Below are 20524 nucleotides of genomic sequence, written 5' to 3' on the forward strand. Positions count from 1 at the left end.
TCAGTCCTTCCTATGAACACCCAGGACTGATCTCCTTTAGGATGGACTGGATGGATCTTCTTGCAGTCCAAGGGACTCAAGAGTCTTTTCCAACACCACAGTTCAAAAGCATCAATTCTTCGGCATTCAGCTTTCTTCACAGTCCAACTCTCACATCCATACATGACCACTGGAAAAACCTTAATACTTAGGAAAAAGAAGACATAGAACCAAAAACTTGGAGACACTTTTTGTGCTAATAATATTTTTTGATATTTTATATAGAATGAATAAGCAACAGGGCCCTACTGTACAGCATTATTGTTCAATAAACTATAATGGAAAAAGGATAAGTATATATATATATATATATAACTGAATCATTTTGCTGTATAGCAGAAATTGACACAATATTGTAAATCAGCTATCCTTCAATAAAATACATTTTAGAAAAATAATATTAGTTTGGGATGCAGAGGAACTGAGTGCTACAGTCCACATTTTGAATCAGAGTGATTTGGGTTTTAGTCTTAACTAAGGCCCATTTTATCCATGTATCTTGAATCACATTCCCCTTTATGAATTTGATTCCTTATCTGCATAATAGGGACAATAAGATGACCTGCTTATAGGTTTGCTATCAATATCAAACAGGAGAACACGTGTAAAGCTGCCGGGACAGGGCGTGGCACATGGTCAAGGCTGACCAGAGAATTTGTACAGAGAGTATGACTTAATTTTCACTTTGGGCAATCCACGTTTGGGCTAAACTTTCTCTTAATGAGAGGATGGACTGAATATAACCTCTTAAGGGCCCTTTCCAGATTTCTGATTTCCTCTGAAACAGAATGGATAAACTGACTCACAGCCTGAAAAGTTTATATCATCCAAAGTTCCTATGAAGGAAAGAACAGCATCCCAAATTCCAGAATGTCAGAGGGACAATGGAGTAGGTGAGGAAATGGTGATGGAATTTTTTGTGGCAAAGTTCCATTTTCTGAAAGGGTGAAATATTACACAACAGGAGACTGCCTGACAAAGGAATGAGATAGCCACATGTATCAAACACATGTTTGGGTAAGAATTAAGCAGGAAAGAGAAGATGAATGAGTGAATGAATGAGCCCAACCTGCTTAATTATCAGATTTATTGTCAATATCTTCAATATCCTATTTTATCCCATGAAATGAAAACTCAAGGTGGCTGAAAATGTTTTCAGTTCAGTTCAGCTCAGTCGCTCAGTTGTGTCTGACTCTTTGCAACCCCATGAATCACAGCATGCCAGGCCTCCCTGTCCATCACCAACTCCCGGAGTTCATTCAGACTCACGTCCATGGAGTCAGTGATGCCATCCAGCCATCTCATCCTCTGTCATCCCCTTCTCCTCCTGCCCCCAATCCCTCCCAGCATCAGAGTCTTTTCCAATGAGTCAACTCTTCGCATGAGGTGGCCAAAGTACTGGAGTTTCCGCTTTAGCATCATTCCTTCCAAAGAAATCCCAGGGCTGATCTCCTTCAGAATGGACTGGTTGTATCTCCTTGCAGTCCAAGGGACTCTCAAGAGTCTTCTCCAACACCACAGTTCAAAATGTTTTAGGCCAAATTAGAATCAGAAAGCCCTTGATTCATATGGTTATAAGTAGTTGGAAGCAAAAAGGTGCAAACTGTGTCATTCTGAGGAGCAAGACATCGTATGGAATATGGAGGATCACTACTTATTGCTTTATGTCTTCTCTCAAATGTAAGAATAAAGGGAAATGGTTACTTGCTAGTTATGTAGGAAACGGAGTAAATAGAATTTTGACCACATCTATAAATACTTCTCAAATATGAAACATAACTACCTGTTCATGGTGGAAAAATTGCAAGTCAGGTCTTAGACTGTGTCCTAACTGTGAACTCTAAATTGTCTGTGTAATGAGTGGACAGAGGATGAGACGGGGGAAAATAATTACAAGGAGCACATAATATTGATGGAACTAGAATGCATCTGGCTACTTCCATTGACTATCCAAAATCACATGTTTCTACATGGTCTGGGGGCCAGAAGAAACTGTTTTATGATTCTGTAAATGTTGTAAATGTTGGTGGTTCATTTTTCCACAAAGCACAGATCAAATAGTCAAGGAACCTCAGAAATTCCTCGTCTTCTGTTGCACTGAATTTCTTATGTAATTTTGTGTGCTCATATGTGTATGAGTCTTGATTTCTAAGTAATATCCACAACAATTTTACATGTTTATGTTTTTGCCTTTTCAGATTTCCAGCTGGCAGTTTTTCAGGTTAAAAGATGAAAATGCTGCTCATTTTGTTCCTTATAATAATTTGTTCCCATGTTTCTGTCAACCAACATTCTGGTAAGGAAAATAATGAAAGGAATTCGTTTCCTTAATTCTCATTATGGAAAATAGATAATATATGAGTCTGACTTGCTTAAAATTTAAGAGTTTTGTTTTGTTTTGTTTTGACTGTGATGATGGGGGTGGGGTGGGGAGTGAAAGCTCAATTTCTTTGATGTCACCCCATGTTCCTTTGAAAACCATTTGTTTCTGGGGTTTATTCCCTTTTCATGATAGAAAGATATGAGAGCTGTTTTCTTGTCCTCCAGTTTCAACTTCTTCTATGTCTTCTGGGAGGTTGCGTTTTCATGCAACCTTCTCTTTTCACATTAAGTTTGGGCCTGGAAAATTTGAAATGTCTGTTCCTAGTTTGTTTGTTCCAAAATATTTGTCTTGGTCAAACATCCAGATTTGGCTCCAGTTGAAACTGTGTGTCTCCTTATTGTAAAGCAGGTGCTTTTTACCCTGAAGAGGGAACTCCAGAGCTGTCCACTGTCTGTCAGCAGTCTATGTCCAAATGGACTTGAAGTCAAAATACTGGTCAAGCCTTCACGGCCCTTACCATCTCCTAAATAATCAGTCACTTCATGTCCAGGGCCACCTAGATTGGTTTTACAGTTTTTTTTTTTTTTTTCAAGGACTCTGACCTTGGAAGCAACTTTTCTGGAGAGATAAATTCTTCTTTGCCCTGAAAACATATTCCTTTGATGTCTCACTGGGCCTGATATTAAGCTTTTCAAAGAGAGGCGATGCTTTTTCTCCAGTTGCTCCATGGTTCAGATAAAGTGATGGGCCCGTCCTGTGCCAGTGGCTACATTTCTTTTCTCCACCAGGATGTGGGGGTTTGTCTGTGAATAGAAAGCTCACTTTTGGTCCCAAGTTGAGCCACCCTGGGCAGTCCTCACCTGACAGCTCTCGGAGGGGCCCCAGCCTTCTCTCTCTGGTTCCCCTCACTTAGTATTTTCCCAGAGATGCTGCTGGATATAGGATCATCAGAGTCTCAAACTGGCTGAAATCAGGTTGCTTAGAAGAAAAGAAAGGACAATTGGAATCCACTATGCCTTGATTGGACTACTCTAAAGAGAATAAAGTAACATGCAGGGGTACTAAGGCTGTTTTCCTAGCAGTTGTTGACAGGAAAAAACTGAAGTTCCTTTAATTTTATCAGAATTTATATAGTAACTATTTCAAATAATCAGAATATCAGAGTAAAGAGAGACCTTAGATATTTTCTAGTCGAATCTACCCATTTTAATTATGAGGAAACTGAGGCCCAAGTATGTCAGATGGCTTGACAGAGCTGGGAGAATTAGCTGATAACAAAGTTAAGACTCGCATTGCCTGTTCAGTTACACTGTGTTTTCTTAAACATACAACATCAAGACACACACAGGTATGTCCCTCCCTTCCCTGGACAAGACATGGATCTTATAGGACAGTCATGAGAGCTCTGAATTCAAGCCAGCAGACAAACCACCAGCATATTATATTTTGTGCTTGAACCAAATGCTTCTCTATCACATACAAATATAATTTCACATACCTAACATTAAATCTGGCATTGAATGAAGCCTTAAAAGCTCAGCAAAGTATTGCATTCCTATGTAAAAATTACATTATCAATAGAAACTTAAACTGTAATCTCTTTCCTAGCTTAAGGTATACTGGTTTCTGTCACATTTTTCATATGTAAGAATAAATTTACCAATTATAATGCCCACTCATGACTCGTCAAAAGATCTCATAAATAATTTTAAGATAGATTCATACATCTCATATTTATGATTTTTAGGATTTTGTAAAACTCATCAATTTGACACTTCGAATACAAAACTAACATGTTTATAAGTTTAATATGTTTATAAGTTAATTAGGTTACTTGTATTGTTTAAAAGGAAGTCAAAATGAAAGGTTATTTTTCAGATTTCTCCATTCAACAAATTTGATTCATTCTCAATGAAACTGTTTATCTTGTTTCTATAAACTGAGGTCAAATTCTGAAAGAAGAAAAGGACACGAAGGGAAATTATCCACTAACCATGTAAAAACCCATGATATTTTACTTCTTTATATGTAGCTATTTCTATTTAATTCCTTGCAAAAGTGGTACTTAATTTCATGATCAGTTCAAATGAGAAGGTGTATAAAAGAATTAGCCTGAGAAACAAATACTTTCATTGAGAGAATATGTATTATTTTTCAGTGCATTGGAAAGATATTACAAAGGCAAGTAAAAGAGGGAAGTCAGTTTTCCCCATGTGGTTGGCATTAAGCTTGGTAGTAAATGTTTGAAGTTTACTTTCACTGTGTTTGTCTGTGGGTTTGTAGGCCCTGAGTATGCTGATGTGGTGTTTCTGGTGGACAGCTCCGACCACCTGGGAATTAAGTCCTTCCCGTTTGTGAAGGCCTTCATCAACAAGATGATCAGCAGCCTCCCCATAGAGGCTGACAAGTACCACGTGGGCCTGGCCCAGTATAGCGATGGGCTCCACAGAGAGTTCCTGCTCAGCACCTTCAAGAGCAGGGGCCCCATGCTGAACCACCTCAAGAAGAACTTCGGGTTCCTGGGGGGCTCCCTGCAGGTTGGGAAGGCTCTCCGGGAGGTGCACAGGGCCTACTTCTCAAGCGGGAGGGACAGGAAACAGTTTCCCCCGATCCTGGTGGTCCTAGCCTCCGGCGAGTCTGAAGATGCTGTGGAAGAGGCCGCTGAAGCTCTGCGCAAAGATGGGGTGAGGATCGTCTCCGTGGGGATGCAGGGCGTGTCCGAGAAGACCCTGAAGGCCATGGCCACGGGCCAGTTCCACTACAACCTCCGGACTGTCAGGGACCTCAGCTCGTTCTCCCAAAACATGACGCAGATTCTCAAGGATGCAGCTCAGTACAAGGACAGGGCAGTCAATGACATCCTTGTGGAAGGTGGGTCAGGGCACGTGTGTAGGGATGATGATGATAAAATACTTTCAGAAAATCAGCATGAGGAAAGGATGCAGACTCTGTGAGCATCTCTTTCCCCAAAAGCTGACCTGCATTTTCAGATGGTAATTTCTGCATGCCCCACGATTGTGGCCTTTTTAATCCAATAAACATGGGAAGCCTTGGTTTTCCGTGTTTCACTTATCTTATTGCCTGTTGTTTATAGGCTGCCTCCTCCCTGCCACCTGCTATCTGAGCTTTCTCCTTGGGGTTCAGCTACTATGTAGTTTCATTTCCGGTTCGTTTAAAAGGACAATTTGCTCCTAAAGAAATCCTTAATTCCTAAAACCATATAAAGTCACCACAGACTGTTACAGCTTGAAACAACTTCAGGGAGTCCAAAACCTCTGTTCCACAGAGAGGAAGCTGCAGGCGCTCTTGGAAGCGATATGACCTGGCCCTGGGCCAGGCTGTGGTCTGGAGTTAGAGCCACACCTGTGTGGGTTCAGCCCCGCACTTGCTCCTTCCTGCAGCTCTGTTCTAAATTAGCTTTCCCATGCTCTGCTCCAACTCCAACCTGCTCTCTTGGTCTGTCCCCTTGTACTATTCTATTAGCAAGGATGGCCAAGCGTTTATGCACACCACCCAAGACAGGGACAGGGGAGAGCTGGTAAAAACAAAAAAACAAAAAACTTTGCTTTAAGTGTACAAGTCCAGACAAGTGACATAACAAACTCACATTATGTCTGGTTGTCAGAGTGAAGTGATGTATACTGACAACAGAGAATGCTTTCTTGTAGTAATCTAAGAAAATATGGAATCTTATTACTAGCATTTTCCCCAGATAAAGTATTAGAACATCAACTGCTATTACATTTCCATCCCTTAAGAATGTTTGGACTATAAACTGCTGATTTTAGTAGTGGGTTTTAATACGATAGCAGCAGCTTCTGTTAACTGAGTGACTTTTTATGTGCCAGGCCCCATGCTAAACTTGACATGATCTCATTTAATCGCTACAACAACTCTATGAGATCAATATTCTTGTTACCTGTATTTTACAGATGTAGGAATTGGAGCCTGGAGGTGAGCTAAGATCCAGCTTTTGTGCCCAGGACCCTTTGATCTCAGCTGCATCATCAGTTTCGATACCTCCTTCCTTAAGTGCAAAACTGCTTGGTTATTCTATGTGTATTCTATCTATAATTGCTCATAAGTCTACATGTCTTTAATGCTGAGCAGAGAAGCTGAATTAAAACTCTGCCTGTCCGTTCCTTGCCCACAGTTTGCCAAGGCCCTTCCGTGGCTGACGTTGTGTTCCTGTTGGATATGTCCACCAACAGCAGCTGGGAGGACTTTGACTATCTTAAAGAATTCCTGGAAGAAAGCATATCTGCTCTGGACATCAAGGAGCACTGCATGAGGGTTGGCCTCGTGGCCTACAGCAACGAGACGAAGGTGATTAGCACGCTGAGCAGGGGCGTAAACAAGTCGGAGGTTCTGCAGGACATCCAGAGCCTTGCTCCCCAGGCCGGGAAGGCCTACACTGGAGCCGCCTTGAGGAAGATCAGGAAGGAAGTCTTCAGCGCGCAGCATGGCAGTCGGAAGAACCAGGGGGTGCCACAGATCGCCGTGCTCGTGACCCACAGCCTGTCCCAGGACAACGTGACCAAGGCCGCCGTGAACCTCCGGCGCCAGGGGGTGATCGTCTTCACCATCGGTGTAGAGGGGGCCAGCGACACCCAGCTGGAGAAGATCGCGTCTCACCCCGCTGAGCAGTACGTGTCCCAGCTGAGGTCCTTCTCTGACCTGGCTGCCCACAACCAGACGTTTCTGAAGAAGCTGCGGAATCAGATCACACACACGGTCTCTGTCATTTCCGAAAGGACCGAAACCCTCAAAGCCGGTAAAGCCTGTTGCAGAGAGCAGGATCAGTCTCATCCTTTTGCTTTTTTCCTTGTCTTGCAGGCATTCTGTCTGCCCAAGGGCTTGGTGGGTGTGATGCAGGGAGAGAGAGTTGAGTTCCTGGTTTCTTAATTTAACCCAATAGTTTAATTTAATTTAACCAATAATAGGAAATGTAAATTGGGAGAGAATAAATGCTATTGAGGTGCTGGAATGGGAAGAAGGGATTTTTTTTTTTTTAATTTCCTCTTTTGTGCAGCTTTACTTATATTCTTCATTTCTTGACACCCTGGAACACCTTCCTTAGCTATTTCTCCCCCCTGCCTTGCTTCATTTCTTGCCTTTGCCTCTCGTGTTTCTCTGCTCTTTCCTTAGTTTCTTTTTGTGTGTGGACTTTTCTCTCCCTTCTCTCCTTCCCTCGGCCTCAAATTCCAATGTAGAGAATACGCAGGAAGCATGGTCTGGACTGAGGACAGGGTAGTGAATTTACTGGAAAGTATTATTCTAGTATCTGTGAATTTAGCAGGAGACAGAGAGCAAGGTACTTGTATATTTCATACATAGACATGTATGCTACATAAATTATGTGTGTGTACACATATGTCTGCATCCTTCAACATGTATTTATAGCATGTTGACCACAGAAGTGTCATTGCCCAGTGTAAACTAGGCCCCTGACAATACCCCTGTTGTGTTAATTGAGCAGCCATGGATGAGGAGTAAATGACTCCTAGGTCCACCATGTCCAGTTAAATACCTTCTTCAGTTAACAGAATGCCAGCTGACCTTTTGCCAAGCAGTTGCTCCCTGGTAAGAGAAGCGAGTTATAGAAAGCATCTTCAAGTTTTCTTTCTGATCTTTTTCTATATTCAAATGGACTCCAGTTCTCGATGCAAATCATCTTAAACAGTCACACACAATTGACCCACCCGGTGCTAAGATTCCCCTGAGTCATGCCAGCAGAACTGGTCCTTCATGCCAAGAAGCTGTTTCCATGTTTTCTGTCTGATGAGGCCGGTGTTGGCCCTTCCTCTCTCCTGCCTCCAGGTCTCTGTCCCACTTGCCAGATGCCACACTCAGTTCTGGGTTGCATTTTAGGTTGTGTGGACACGGAGGAAGCAGACATCTACCTGCTCATCGATGGCTCCGGGAGCACCCAGGCCACAGACTTCCAGGAGATGAAGACCTTCCTGTCAGAGGTCGCAGGGATGTTCAACATCGCTCCCCAGAAGGTGCGGGTTGGGGCTGTCCAGTACGCCGACCGCTGGGACTTGGAATTTGAGATCAGTAAATACACGAACAAGCACGACGTCAGAAAGGCCATCGAGAACATCAGGCAGATGGGCGGGAACAGGAACACGGGCGCCGCCTTGAACTTCACCCTGGGGCTGCTGCAGAGGGCAAAGCAGCAGCGGGGAGGCAGAGTGCCCTGCCACCTCGTCGTGCTGACCAACGGTGCGTCCCGGGACAGCGTCTCGGGGCCCGCAAACAGACTGAGCGAGGAGCTCGTCCACGTCTATGCCATCGGGGTCAGGGAGGCTAACCAGACTCAGCTGCGCGAAATCGCCGGCGAGGAGAAACGGGTCTACTACGTGCATGACTTTGATGCCTTGAAAGACATAAGAAACCAGGTTGTTCAAGAAATCTGTGCTGAAGAAGGTAGGACTCCTTACCTTTGGACTTCAGCTCCCAAGCTGCCTCCCTGCAGTATTTTCTTAAATGTTTTGTTGCTGTTGTTGAAGTATAGTTGATTTACAATGTTCTGTTAACTTCTGCTCTGCAGTGCCACGTGTAGAAACATTCTTTTTCATATGCTTTTCCGTTTATGGGATAGATCCCTGTGCTATGCAGTAGGACCTTGTTGTTTCTCCATTCTATATAGTTGGCTTCTGCACCCTTCAGTATTTGACATTTCAGGTGTGGAGAAAGGGCATAAATATCCCAGCTGAAATTTCTTGACTTTGTAGAGCTGTTTATTCCCCAGAACAAAATGGAGGACCCATTAGAGTGTTGCTCTATTACCTGATGCATAAAAAGAGTGTTTTATGTTTATTTAAATTGCTTTTTAACAAACCCTGTATAAAATCTTCTAGAGCTAGGTAAGTAATTTTCAACCAGGGGTGACATCCCCCCACCGGGGGATAGTTAGCAATGTCTAAAGACTTGGTGGTCATAACTGGGGGAAGTGCTAGTTAATTGGCTTCTGCTGCTGCTGCTGCTGCTGCTAAGTCGCATCAGTCATGTCCGACTCTGTGCAACCCCATAGACAGCAGCCCACCAGGATCCACCATTCCTGGGATTCTCCAGGCACTGGAGAACACTGGAGTGGGTTGCCATTTCCTTCTCCAGTGCATGAAAAGTGAAAGTGAAGTCACTCAGTCGTGTCCGACTCTTAGCGACCCCATGGACTGCAGCCTTCCAGGCTCCTCCATCCGTGGGATTTTCCAGGCAAGAGTACTGGAGTGGGGTGCCATTGCCTTCTCCGAATTGGCTTCTAAGAAGTATTATTTAGTATCTCCCCACAAATTCCTATGAGGATAGATCTATGATTAGACCATTGCATGTGTAATATGATCAAATGATTTCTGATTTTAAGGAGTATTGGGGGTTTATTTAATAACTTTGTAATAAAACTTGTATGAAATCTTCTAGAGTTAGATCAGTAGTTTTAAACCAGGGGTGATTTTGTCCCTAAGGGGATGGTTAGAAATGTCTAGAGACATTTACTTTTGGGGGTCATCATTGGGGGGCATCTAACAGGTAGAGTACAGGGATCCTGCTAAACATTCTTCAGCATCCTGCAGTGCCTGGATTGCCATCCACAGTACAAACTTTCCAACCACAATGTTAGTTGTGCTGAGGTTGAGAAGCCCTGGGTTATACGTTAAATAATAAAGAGAATAGGTTCCCCTTCATCATCTTCAACGCTTCATTTACCTGCTAACAACCCTTAGCAAGCACACACTTAACTTCGTATAGAATTGTTTGTGTTTTAGATTTTCCTGTTCACTCTTCATCTTTTTCACATGAAGCCAACTTGAATATACATCTCCTTTCTCCCATGCAGCCTGCAAAGAGATGAAGGCCGACATCATGTTCCTGGTGGACAGTTCTGGCAGTATAGGACTAGAGAACTTCATCAAAATGAAAACATTTATGAAGAACCTGGTGAGCAAATCTCAGATCAGGGCAGATCGAGTGCAAATCGGTGTGGTCCAGTTCAGTGACGTCAATAAGGAAGAGTTTCAGCTCAACAGATACACATCCCAGGAGGAAATTTCAGATGCAATAGACCGAATGGCTCACATTGGAGAAACCACCTTGATGGGTAGCGCCCTGACCTTTGTGTCTCAGTACTTCAGCCCTGCCAAGGGAGCCCGGCCCAATGTGAGGAAATTCCTCATCCTCATCACGGACGGTGAGGCTCAGGACATAGTCAAGGACCCAGCGGTGGCACTTCGGGAAGAAGGCATCATTATCTACTCTGTAGGGGTGTTTGGCTCCAATGTCACCCAGCTGGAAGAGATCAGTGGGAGGCCAGAGATGGTTTTTTATGTTGAGAATTTTGACATTCTGAAGCACATTGAGGATGACCTTGTGTTTGGAATATGCAGCCCCCATGAAGGTAAGCATGGGGACATTCACCAGGGGGATCATTGAAACACCACATATCCATGTGGGTCCTTGCTTCCTGAACTAAGCAATCTGCTATTTGAACACTATAAACTGGTTTTGTTCAATTGAACTATTTATCCTAGTGGCTTTTGGCTCACATAGAGAAATGCAAGTTTCCTCAACAGAACTGTTAAAATCAGACAGTAAGGAACAATTCAGATCTACCTAGGTTCTTTCCCATTTGTAGACAAAGCACTAGGGGGATGAATCCTCCATTTAAGGAAAATAGTACCATACAGGATTTTAGGTCTGGTTCCCTAGTAGGATCTGAATCAGGAGTTCTTATGGAAGCAATTTATTTACTTATTGCTTTAAAAAAAATTATTGAAGTATAGCTGATTTACAATGTCATGTTAGTTTCAGGTGTGCAGCAAAGTGATTCAGTTACACATACATACAGTGTGTGCCTGTGTGTGTGTGTGTATGTTCTTTTTCATATTCTTTTCCCTTATAGGTTATTATAAAATATTGAGTATAGTTCCCTATGCTATATAGTAGATCCTTGTTGGTTGTCTATTTTATGTATATATATGTTAATCCCAGCCTCATAATTTATCCCTCCCCCTACTTTCCCCTTTAGTAACTATAAGTTCATTTTCTATGTCTGTGAGTTTGTTTTGTAAATAAGTCTATCTGTATCTTTTTTTAAGATTTTTAAGATTCTGCAAATAAGTGATATATAATATTTGTCTCTTTCTGTCGGACTTAATTTAGTAGGATAATCTCTAGGTCCATTTATGTTGCTGGAAATGACATTATTTCATCCTTTTTATGACTGATATTCATTCATTTCATATAAGTATTCATTTAAAATACTTATATGAAATGAGATAATCTTTGTAAAAACATGTCGATATTTATTAAATCTTATAAAGGAGGGATAAGATATAGGAACTTGAGCAATGGATGCTTCAGAGGAAATAAACGGGCAGTCATCACGGTGTTCCCAGGGTGCTGCAGAATGAAAGTAATAACAGTTCAGCAGGAATAAGGGACCCATGGGGCCTGACAACAGAGGCATTCTGGAAAACTTCTAGGAAGGAGATGAATCTTAATGGAATTTTAAAGAAAAAAAGGGACGTCATCGTGTTGTTCAAATAACAGTTCTGGCCAACCTGCACTAGAAGTATTGGTGACTGCAATCTATGTTTTGTGGCTAGAGGAGTACACCTGGATTGTGCGTCCTGGTAACTCCAACCAAAACAAATATGACCTCTTTGAAGGGTGCTTTGACTGAACAGCCTACCCTGCAGCCTCCCGGGTGATCCAAGCAGGCTCCCCTGAGCAGCTGAAGGCCCAGGGGACAGCGCTTCTATTTGTGTGGAACCAGACTTTCTGGGTGATGTGGTCATGGCTCTGTACATGTGGCCTCCAGTTAGGTGGGTAAATGTATTGGCTTTAGGGTTTGCAACAACCCTACCATGTTGTAGGGAAGTGGCTCCAAAGAAGGGAATGTGGTGAGCCTTGGGGAAGGGTTAGGGAAACCTTCTCACAATTCCATTTCTCCAAAATGAATGAGGTAACAGTTGAAACATACCTTCCTCAGGCCTGTAGACAGACGGTGCTACATAAAGGCTAAATCGTTCACCATCCTACAGTTCCACTTCTCTAGAATGAATGAGTTGGAGTTTGGAACTCTGCACTTGAGAATACAATGTGATACACACATGGATTACTTTACTTTTCCATGGCATTGACCCCACATTTAAAAAGTTAATGAGAGGTCATGCTAGGATCACTTGGTTGGGCCAAGTGTGGAATGGGCTAATTTCTATAACAAAGCCCAGACATGAATACAGATTATGTTTTAAGAAAGTCAGAAAAGGAGAAAATGCAACCTTGGAAAGTTAGCCATGAAGAAAATATAGTGTTGCCAAATTTATTTTCATTTGGTCATTTCCCCAAGGTTTATCTTAAGAATAAAACCTCATGATCCCTGTGGCTTAAAAAAAAAAAATATAGACAGATTTGCATAAATGAAAGCACATGTTGAAGGTACCACTTACACAGGAAAATTTCCTCAGAATTATGAATTGGGTTTTTTTGGTCCAAAAGCACTTGTGTTTATCTCTGATGTCCTGTGACTGTCACCCCACCCGCTTCCCACCCACTGCAGCAGGCTTCATATCACATCTGCCTTGTCCTAAAAGAGACACAAATGAGTATGTGTACTGTGTCTGTTATCCAGAGAGCAAACATCCAGATGCACAGCTTGATCCTATGGAGGGGACACCCTGGCATTTAAAATGCGGGGGGACAGGGTGGGGGATGTGAGTCCCCCATAATGTGCAAGGCTAATCTCATCAGTTTTCCTTTTCCTTCCTCTTTCAGAATGCAAGCGCATTGAAGTTTTAGACGTCGTGTTTGTAATCGACAGCTCTGGCAGCATTGACCATGACGAATACAATATCATGAAGGACTTTATGATTGACTTGGTGAAAAAAGCTGATGTGGGCAAGAATCACGTCCGGTTTGGGGCTCTGAAGTACGCGGATGACCCGGAGGTGCTGTTTTATCTGGATAACCTGGACACCAAATGGGAGGTGATTTCGGTGCTCCAGAATGATCAGCCCTTGGGGGGCAACACTTACACCGCTGAGGCCCTGGGCTTCTCAGACCACATGTTCACGGAAGCCCGGGGCAGCCGTCTGCACAAAGGGGTCCCACAGGTCCTCATCGTGATCACCGATGGGGAATCCCACGATGCCGATAAGCTCAATGCTACAGCCAAGGCCTTGCGAGACAAGGGCATCCTTGTCCTGGCCGTGGGCATCGCCGGTGCCAACCCTGTGGAGCTGCTGGCCATGGCAGGATCGAGTGACAAGTACTTCTTCGTGGAAACTTTTGGAGGTCTGAAGGGGATATTTTCAGATGTGTCTGCCAGCGTATGTAACTCTTCAAAAGTAGGTAAGATTCATCCATTTTCTTAATTATCAGAAGAGGTCCAAATAAGCGGGAAACCAAATGGGGCACTGAAGATTCTATAGAAGTTCCCACCTTGTGAAATCTTCAACCTTCTACACCTCTGCATACATTCTTCCAGTGACGGAAAATTCACTGTTTTTTTTTTTTTTTCTGTTGATGAAGAGGGGCTATACTTCCTTTTTTAATTAAAAAAAATTTTTTTTAATTTTTATTGACACCAGAAACATTTTGTATCGGGGTATAGCCAATGAACAATGTGGTGGTAGTTTCAGGTGAACAGTGAAGGGACTCAGCGCTTCATACACATGTATCCATTCTCCCCCAAGCCCCCTCCCACCCAGACTGGCACATAACATGGAGCAGGAACCATGTGCTACACAATAGGTCCTGCTATATTTAAAATGAATAACCAACAAAATTCACCATTTTTTGAACAGACTGTATTTATTGGAACACAAATGGGTTTTTGCACGCCACTTTCAGAAAGAAAGTTCTTCTTTCTGTTTACACAAGAAATCAAGTCCCTCTCGTGCTCAGAACCACTGGCTGGAGTCCTGTCTCCTCCAGTCCGGAAGTTCCCTGTGCCTTCGCATGTTTCTGTTACGGCACAGGCTCATTTGAAACATGGAGCCCAGTGCTAAACACCCAGTTTTAGCCTCAGATGTTTCCGGAGCAGAGAGCATACAGGACTTCTGCCCTAGGTGCTATGTTTCTGTTCTGGCAGCTCGAAATTGCACTGCCACATCCATGTATGTATTCATTCATTCATGTGTTCAGCTGCCAATTTATGGTTTCTTATCAAAGGGAGATTATGGTCTTTTAAAACTCCTTAGTATTTTTATTAGGATGTGTTTTACTAAAAATACCAAGTATTTTTGTTAAGAGAGTTAATATTAACCTAGGATTTCAATATCTTGGTGCAGTTCCTTTTAAAAATTATTTAACTTTCCTGTTTTTCATATGCTATGCCTCCTGAGACTACAGCTACTATCTTTTTCGTTCACAAAACTAACAAAATCCATCTGGATCTCAACAAAAGCTGGGATGAGTCTCTTACCTTCTACTGGCCAATGTCTTAAATTCAGTCTGACCTTTTCAAGTCCACTGTAGAAGTCGAAACTGAATTTTTATATTGAATGTTCTCCCTTGGGCACAAAGAAAGTTCATTTCCTTTATTTGAATCTGAAACAAAGGCATTTAATGAACTAACCAGTTCCTGAAGGATCTATTCACCCGATAGTTTATCTCTACCTTGTTTATCTCAGTTACAGAAATCTCAAGATATCTTTCATCTTTTCTGAGGCTAAAATGAGAATTAATAATGTTAGGTCAGTGATGAGCTCTATGGGGAATTCAAGGAAATTTTAATGCTTTCCAGAAGGCTGAAGAACACACATGAGCATGAGCCAAGCATAACTCACTCACTGGCAATGGCCTTTCACATTCTTTTTGTTAATTTGCTGTGATAAGACAAGGGCAGCATAGTGCACTAAACCATCGTGAATTGTTCAAAATCACTTCTCTCAAGTCGACATTTTTGCCTGTATGCACCAGAAAGCGGGCTGGTTAGGAGACAAAGAGACTAGATAGAGGCTTGAAGTCTTGTGTCTTAAAACTCAATTTGCCGGAAACGAGAAAAGTGCTTATTGACTCAACTGGCCAGCAAGGCCAAGTCAATAATAAAGACCATCTGTCTGTTTGTTCGCATCCCTAGATGGATGTGTCATTTATTTTTCTTGTTATGCTACCACTGTCACTGGGCTTTCTGGAAGTCAAGCCTAGATTGCAGGTGAGAGCTCATTTTCTGTCACATCACCCCCAGTTCGCCAGCATCTCAGAAAAGAAAATGGTGTGAAGCCAGACAGAAAAGAGAAGCCTAAAAGGATGTGGGACTATGCCTCACACTGACCCTATGGCAGGGTTGTGTGTCTCTGTTTTCTTTCCAATTAATGGGACCACAGGGTGGCATAAGCTAAAACACCACCTTCAGAAATAGCATTTCCCTATCAGTTCAATTCAGCTGCTGAGTCGTGTCCAACTCTTTGCAACCCCATGGACTGCAGCATGCCAGGCTTCCCTGTCCATCACCAACTCCCAGAGTCTAGTCAAACTCATGTCGGTCAAATTGGTGCTGACATCCAACTATCTCATCCTCTGCCATCCCCTTCTCCTCCTGCCTTCAATCCTTCCCAACATCAGGGTCTTTCCAAATGAGTCAGTTCTTCGCATCAGGTGGCCAAAATATTGGAGTTTCATCCATAACATCAGTCCTTCCAATGAATATTCAGGACTGATGTCATTTAGGATTGACTGGTCTGACCACCTTGTAGTCCAAGGGACTCCTCAAAGTCTTCTCCAGCACCACAGTTCAAAAGCATCAATTCTTCAGTGCTCAGCTTTCTTCACAGTCCAACTCCCACATGCATACATGACCACAGGAAAAACCATAGCCTTGACTAGAGGGACCTTTGTTGGCCAAGTAGTGTTTCTGCCTTTTAATATGCTGTCTAGGTTGGTCATAACTTTCCTTCCAAGGAGCAAACATCTTTTAATTTCATGGCTGCAGTTACCATCTGCAGTAATTTTTGAGCCCAAGAAAATAAAGTCTGTCACATTTCCCATTGTTTCCCCATCTATTTACCATGAAGTGATGGGAGCAGATGCCATGATCTTCGTTTTTTGAATGTTGAGTTTTAAGTCAACTTTTTCACTCTCCTCTTTCACTTTCATGAAAAGGCTGTTTAGTTCCTTTTTGCTTTCTGCTATGAGGGTGGTGTCATCTGCATATCTGAAGTTATTGCTATTTCTCCTGGCAATCTTGATTCCAGTTTTTGCTTCAACCATTTTTTCTTCTTGAGGATGGTTTTGACCATGGCCACCTATACAGTGTTACAAACCTCCATCCATAGTTCTTTAGGCACTCTGTGTATCAGATCTAATCTAATCTAATCTAATCATAAGGGATTTGATTTAGGTCATACCTGAATGGTCTAGTGGTTTTCCCTATTTTCTTCAATTTAAGTTTAGTTTTGCAATAATGAGTTCATGATGTAAGCCACAGTCAGCTTCCAGTCTTGTTCATTTGACTTCCCCTGCTCAGTTAGAGAAAGAATAACAATCTGATTTTGTTGTGTTCTTTGTAGACTGTGAAATTGAAAAAGTCGATCTCGTGTTCCTCATGGATGGTTCAAATAGCATTCATCCAGATGACTTTAGGAAGATGAAGGAATTCTTGGCATCTGTCATTCAAGACTTTGATATCAGTAACAACAGAGTGCGTATAGGAGCTGCCCAATTCAGCCACACTTACCAGCCAGAGTTCCCCCTGGGAATGTTCATCAGCAAGGAGGAGATCTCATTTCAGATTGAAAACATCAAGCAGATCTTTGGATACACCCACATCGGTGCCGCCCTCCGGCAGGTGGGGCACTACTTCCGGCCGGACATGGGCAGCCGGATCCACGCAGGTACCCCCCAGGTGCTGCTGGTCCTCACGGACGGCCAGTCCCAAGACGAGGTGGCTCAGGCTGCCGAAGAGCTGAGACACAAAGGCATCGACATTTACTCCGTGGGCATCGGGGATGTGGATGACCAGCAGCTCGTTCAGATCACCGGGACCGCCAATAAGAAGCTGACAGTTCACAACTTTGACGAACTGAAGAAGGTCAAGAAGAGGATTGTTCGTAACATCTGTTCCCCCCGGGGTGACAGCAGTGAGTATCCAACAGGTCCCTAGGGTCTCTGCCTTCTCTGGGGCTGCGGGGAGAATGCAGATTTGTGCCTGTTGATTTCAAATGGAACCTTTCACAGTTATCAAGTGTTTTCTGTCCCTTGTAGATTGAGACACAGGATGAGCCTCTTGTCAGTTTTCCTCTCCTGGGAGAGTATGCCCTCTTTGTGATGGGAATGCCTCACCTTCTGAAGGTGTGAGGACAAGGCCTGTTTACACTCTGGGTGGTTTCAGAGGCTGAAGAATGTGTTCCCCGAAAACAAACTATTTGACAGATTTGGGTTGCCTAGCAGTGGGGCTGCCAACTGCTGCCACAGGTAGTGAGGGAGTATCTTAGAGTTTAGAGTGTTAATATGAAACTTCAACACAGAAGTTGGTAAATATTTTCTTAAAAATTAGCACATTTTGACATTTTTTTCCAACAGATGGAAGAAAAGGTCTTGAAGGAGAAATAACTTTCTATTTTTATAAAAGTCCCCACTGGGTTGGCTGTGATTCTGTATAACTATCTATGGTAAAGAGTAAGCCTAGATTTCCACCAGGGAGAGGAAGGCTACACAGTTGTTAAGAGGCAGCTCTGGAGATGAGTGGTTGGCGGACTATAAATGCCCATTTAATAGCCACTTTTTCCTGCACAAGTGGCTTAACTCTCCTAAGTTTAATTTTCTCATCTGTAAAAATAAACCACAAAGCGTCTAGTTCAAATGAAATGAGAAATGCATATTTAACATTACTTTGAATAAACGTGACACCTGGGCTGTCGTCCTCAAGTCACTGCACTTCTGTCTACCATCGACCCATTCGATTCATTCATGGGGTCACCTCTTGCCTTGCCCCCAGCCACTTTAAAGAAGTAAGTGGCCCTCTTCTTGGTGATGAATATGTCCATCCTTGGATAACTCTTCAGACTCCACACTCAGTCAAGTTCACTGTGCTTTCCCTGCTGCAGGCCAATCACCACGACCATTTTAGCTGGTCGGCATTTTAGCTCTCATCCCCCACCTCCCGTGATGCCGCCTCCTCCCAGGCCTTGCCATCTCCTTATTGATCATGGTGTCCAACCTCTCCAGCATGGGCTGGCCAAGGGAGATGGGCCAAAGAGGATCAGGAAAGTTCTTCACTTGATGGTACTTTTCAGAACTCCATTTTCTCAGCAACCCTTGTGTAAACTGGGCCCACTCATGACTGCTTCAAAGACTTCCCCTTCTGCACATTTGTCAGAGGCATCTGTCCCTTGAGGAAAGTGAGCATCTCTCAATTCCAGCTGTTCCCTTATGCCTTCCTCATCTTCGGGGCATCTAGGGATGCCTCCCGCTTTATCTTGGAGAAGGCAATGGCAACCCACTCCAGTACTCTTGCCTGGAAAATCCCATGGATGGAGGAGCCTGGTAGGCTGCAGTCCATGCGGTCACTAAGAGTCGGACACGACTGAGTGACTTCACTTTCACTTTTCACTTTCATGCATTGGAGAAGGAAATGGCAACCCACTCCAGTGTTCTTGCCTAGAGAATCCCAGGGACAGAGGAGCCTGATGGGCTGCCGTCTATGGGGTCACACAGAGTCGGACACAACTGAAGTGACTTAGCAGCAGCAGCCCGCTTTATCTGCTGCTATCTCTTTGCCCCTCCAGGCAGCTTTCTTGGATGGGAGACCAGAGAAGCCCAACACAGCTCTTTCTATGTGCAGCAGTATCAACTCCATGGGAAACAATTATGTGTCAGTTTCCCCAGGAAACTCTGGAAGTTCCAGCCCCTCAGTGTCGGTGTTCCAGTGTGGGTGCCTCTCCTTTATAGAAGGCAACATTACATCATGTCTCACTCTTTAGAACTTCTTGACCGTATCATCTCCAGGTTGCATCTCAGAGTGCTTCTCTCTTCACTTAAAGAGAACATTATCTCCTCTCTTTGTGTGTCTGTGTGTGTGTGTGTGTGTACATGCACTTGTGGGCAGAGACTCATGGCACACCAACTGTCCCCTCCATAAGTCTTCTGGGCTCTAAGCACAAACCTTCCATAAGGCCCAGTGTGTGAACCAAAGTTTAAGAGTCCTGCCATTGGTCAGGACTGTCTATGTAAATTGCACCCCACTTTCCTCCCATACTTTGTAATGTGCCTGGTGACCTCAGCCAAACCTTCCACATGAATTTCCTGTTTCACATGAAATGCCCATTTCCATTTATTCACATCAGGCTGAAAATGATCTTGGAACTATTTAATCTGTCCTTAATAGGGTGAAAGAAAGCCAAGTGGAAAGTCAAAACAGAAGTCATGAATGTATAAATAAATAAGAAAAGTACACTTTAAAGATAATTCAAGTGATTACTGTAACAAACAAGAATGTGTGAGGCCTTTGTGGCCAAGCTGTGGTCTGAGGACTAATGAGGTTGGAATGATAAAGCTGTGCAAACACGGTGGAGGATACCAGCTCCTCTTGAAAATAAGCTCTCAAATCAAGGGGAATCAGACAGTAGCTTGATGTGTCTCAAAAGAAACCAGATTCAGAGCCTGAACATCCAGCTTTGCTTCTTATTAAAACATGCACCACTTTGGAGTGGTCACTAGCCTTTCTTAGTTTTCTCATTTGTGCAGTTAAATTATTTCTGTTTCTCTGATTGTACTTAGGATTTAGTTTATGGGAAAGGATGGTTAGCTGCATGGAGATATGAGGGAAACATCAGTATTTCTTGTGCCTCTATGGAGGGTCAAGCATTTTCAAATATTGTAAATGCATTATCTCATTAAACTCCCAAACTCTCTGTTTGTATTTTCATTCCCATTTACAAATGAGGAAAAGGGAGCTCCAAGGAATATTGGAAGCCCAGCCCAGATTATACGGAAGGCAACAAACTAAGCAAACTTCTATGTCTGTCTGATTCCAACACATTTGTGGATTGTTAAATTTGTTGATATAGTGGCTGTCTAGGTTATCTGGTGTTCATGTTATAAATATTGTGCTTCAACTATGAAGTGCTGGAACTTACTAAGACATCATGGGTTTATATCTCAAAAGCTTCTGCTATGTAAAGAAGCCACTCCCTGCTAGGCTGTCCCTTCCAGCAG

At 43.1% G+C, this 20524-nt stretch overlaps 1 protein-coding gene across 1 annotated transcript in view; it reads left to right on the forward strand.

Annotated features, from left to right (window-relative positions):
* Nucleotides 1–20524, forward strand: part of COL6A6 (collagen type VI alpha 6 chain) — a 173729-nt gene that overhangs the window by 54450 nt on the left and 98755 nt on the right. Inside the window, exons 2-8 of the mRNA XM_070377208.1 lie at nucleotides 2238–2335; nucleotides 4646–5233; nucleotides 6516–7136; nucleotides 8234–8794; nucleotides 10203–10760; nucleotides 13142–13717; nucleotides 16879–17448. Coding sequence (XP_070233309.1) covers nucleotides 2269–2335; nucleotides 4646–5233; nucleotides 6516–7136; nucleotides 8234–8794; nucleotides 10203–10760; nucleotides 13142–13717; nucleotides 16879–17448 — 3541 coding nt within the window. The 5' untranslated portion in view covers nucleotides 2238–2268. The remainder of the gene's footprint in view (nucleotides 1–2237; nucleotides 2336–4645; nucleotides 5234–6515; nucleotides 7137–8233; nucleotides 8795–10202; nucleotides 10761–13141; nucleotides 13718–16878; nucleotides 17449–20524) is intronic.

The sequence above is a fragment of the Bos mutus genome, chromosome 1 (assembly GCF_027580195.1).
Source record: "Bos mutus isolate GX-2022 chromosome 1, NWIPB_WYAK_1.1, whole genome shotgun sequence".
In the NCBI taxonomy this organism is placed as follows: domain Eukaryota; kingdom Metazoa; phylum Chordata; class Mammalia; order Artiodactyla; family Bovidae; genus Bos; species Bos mutus.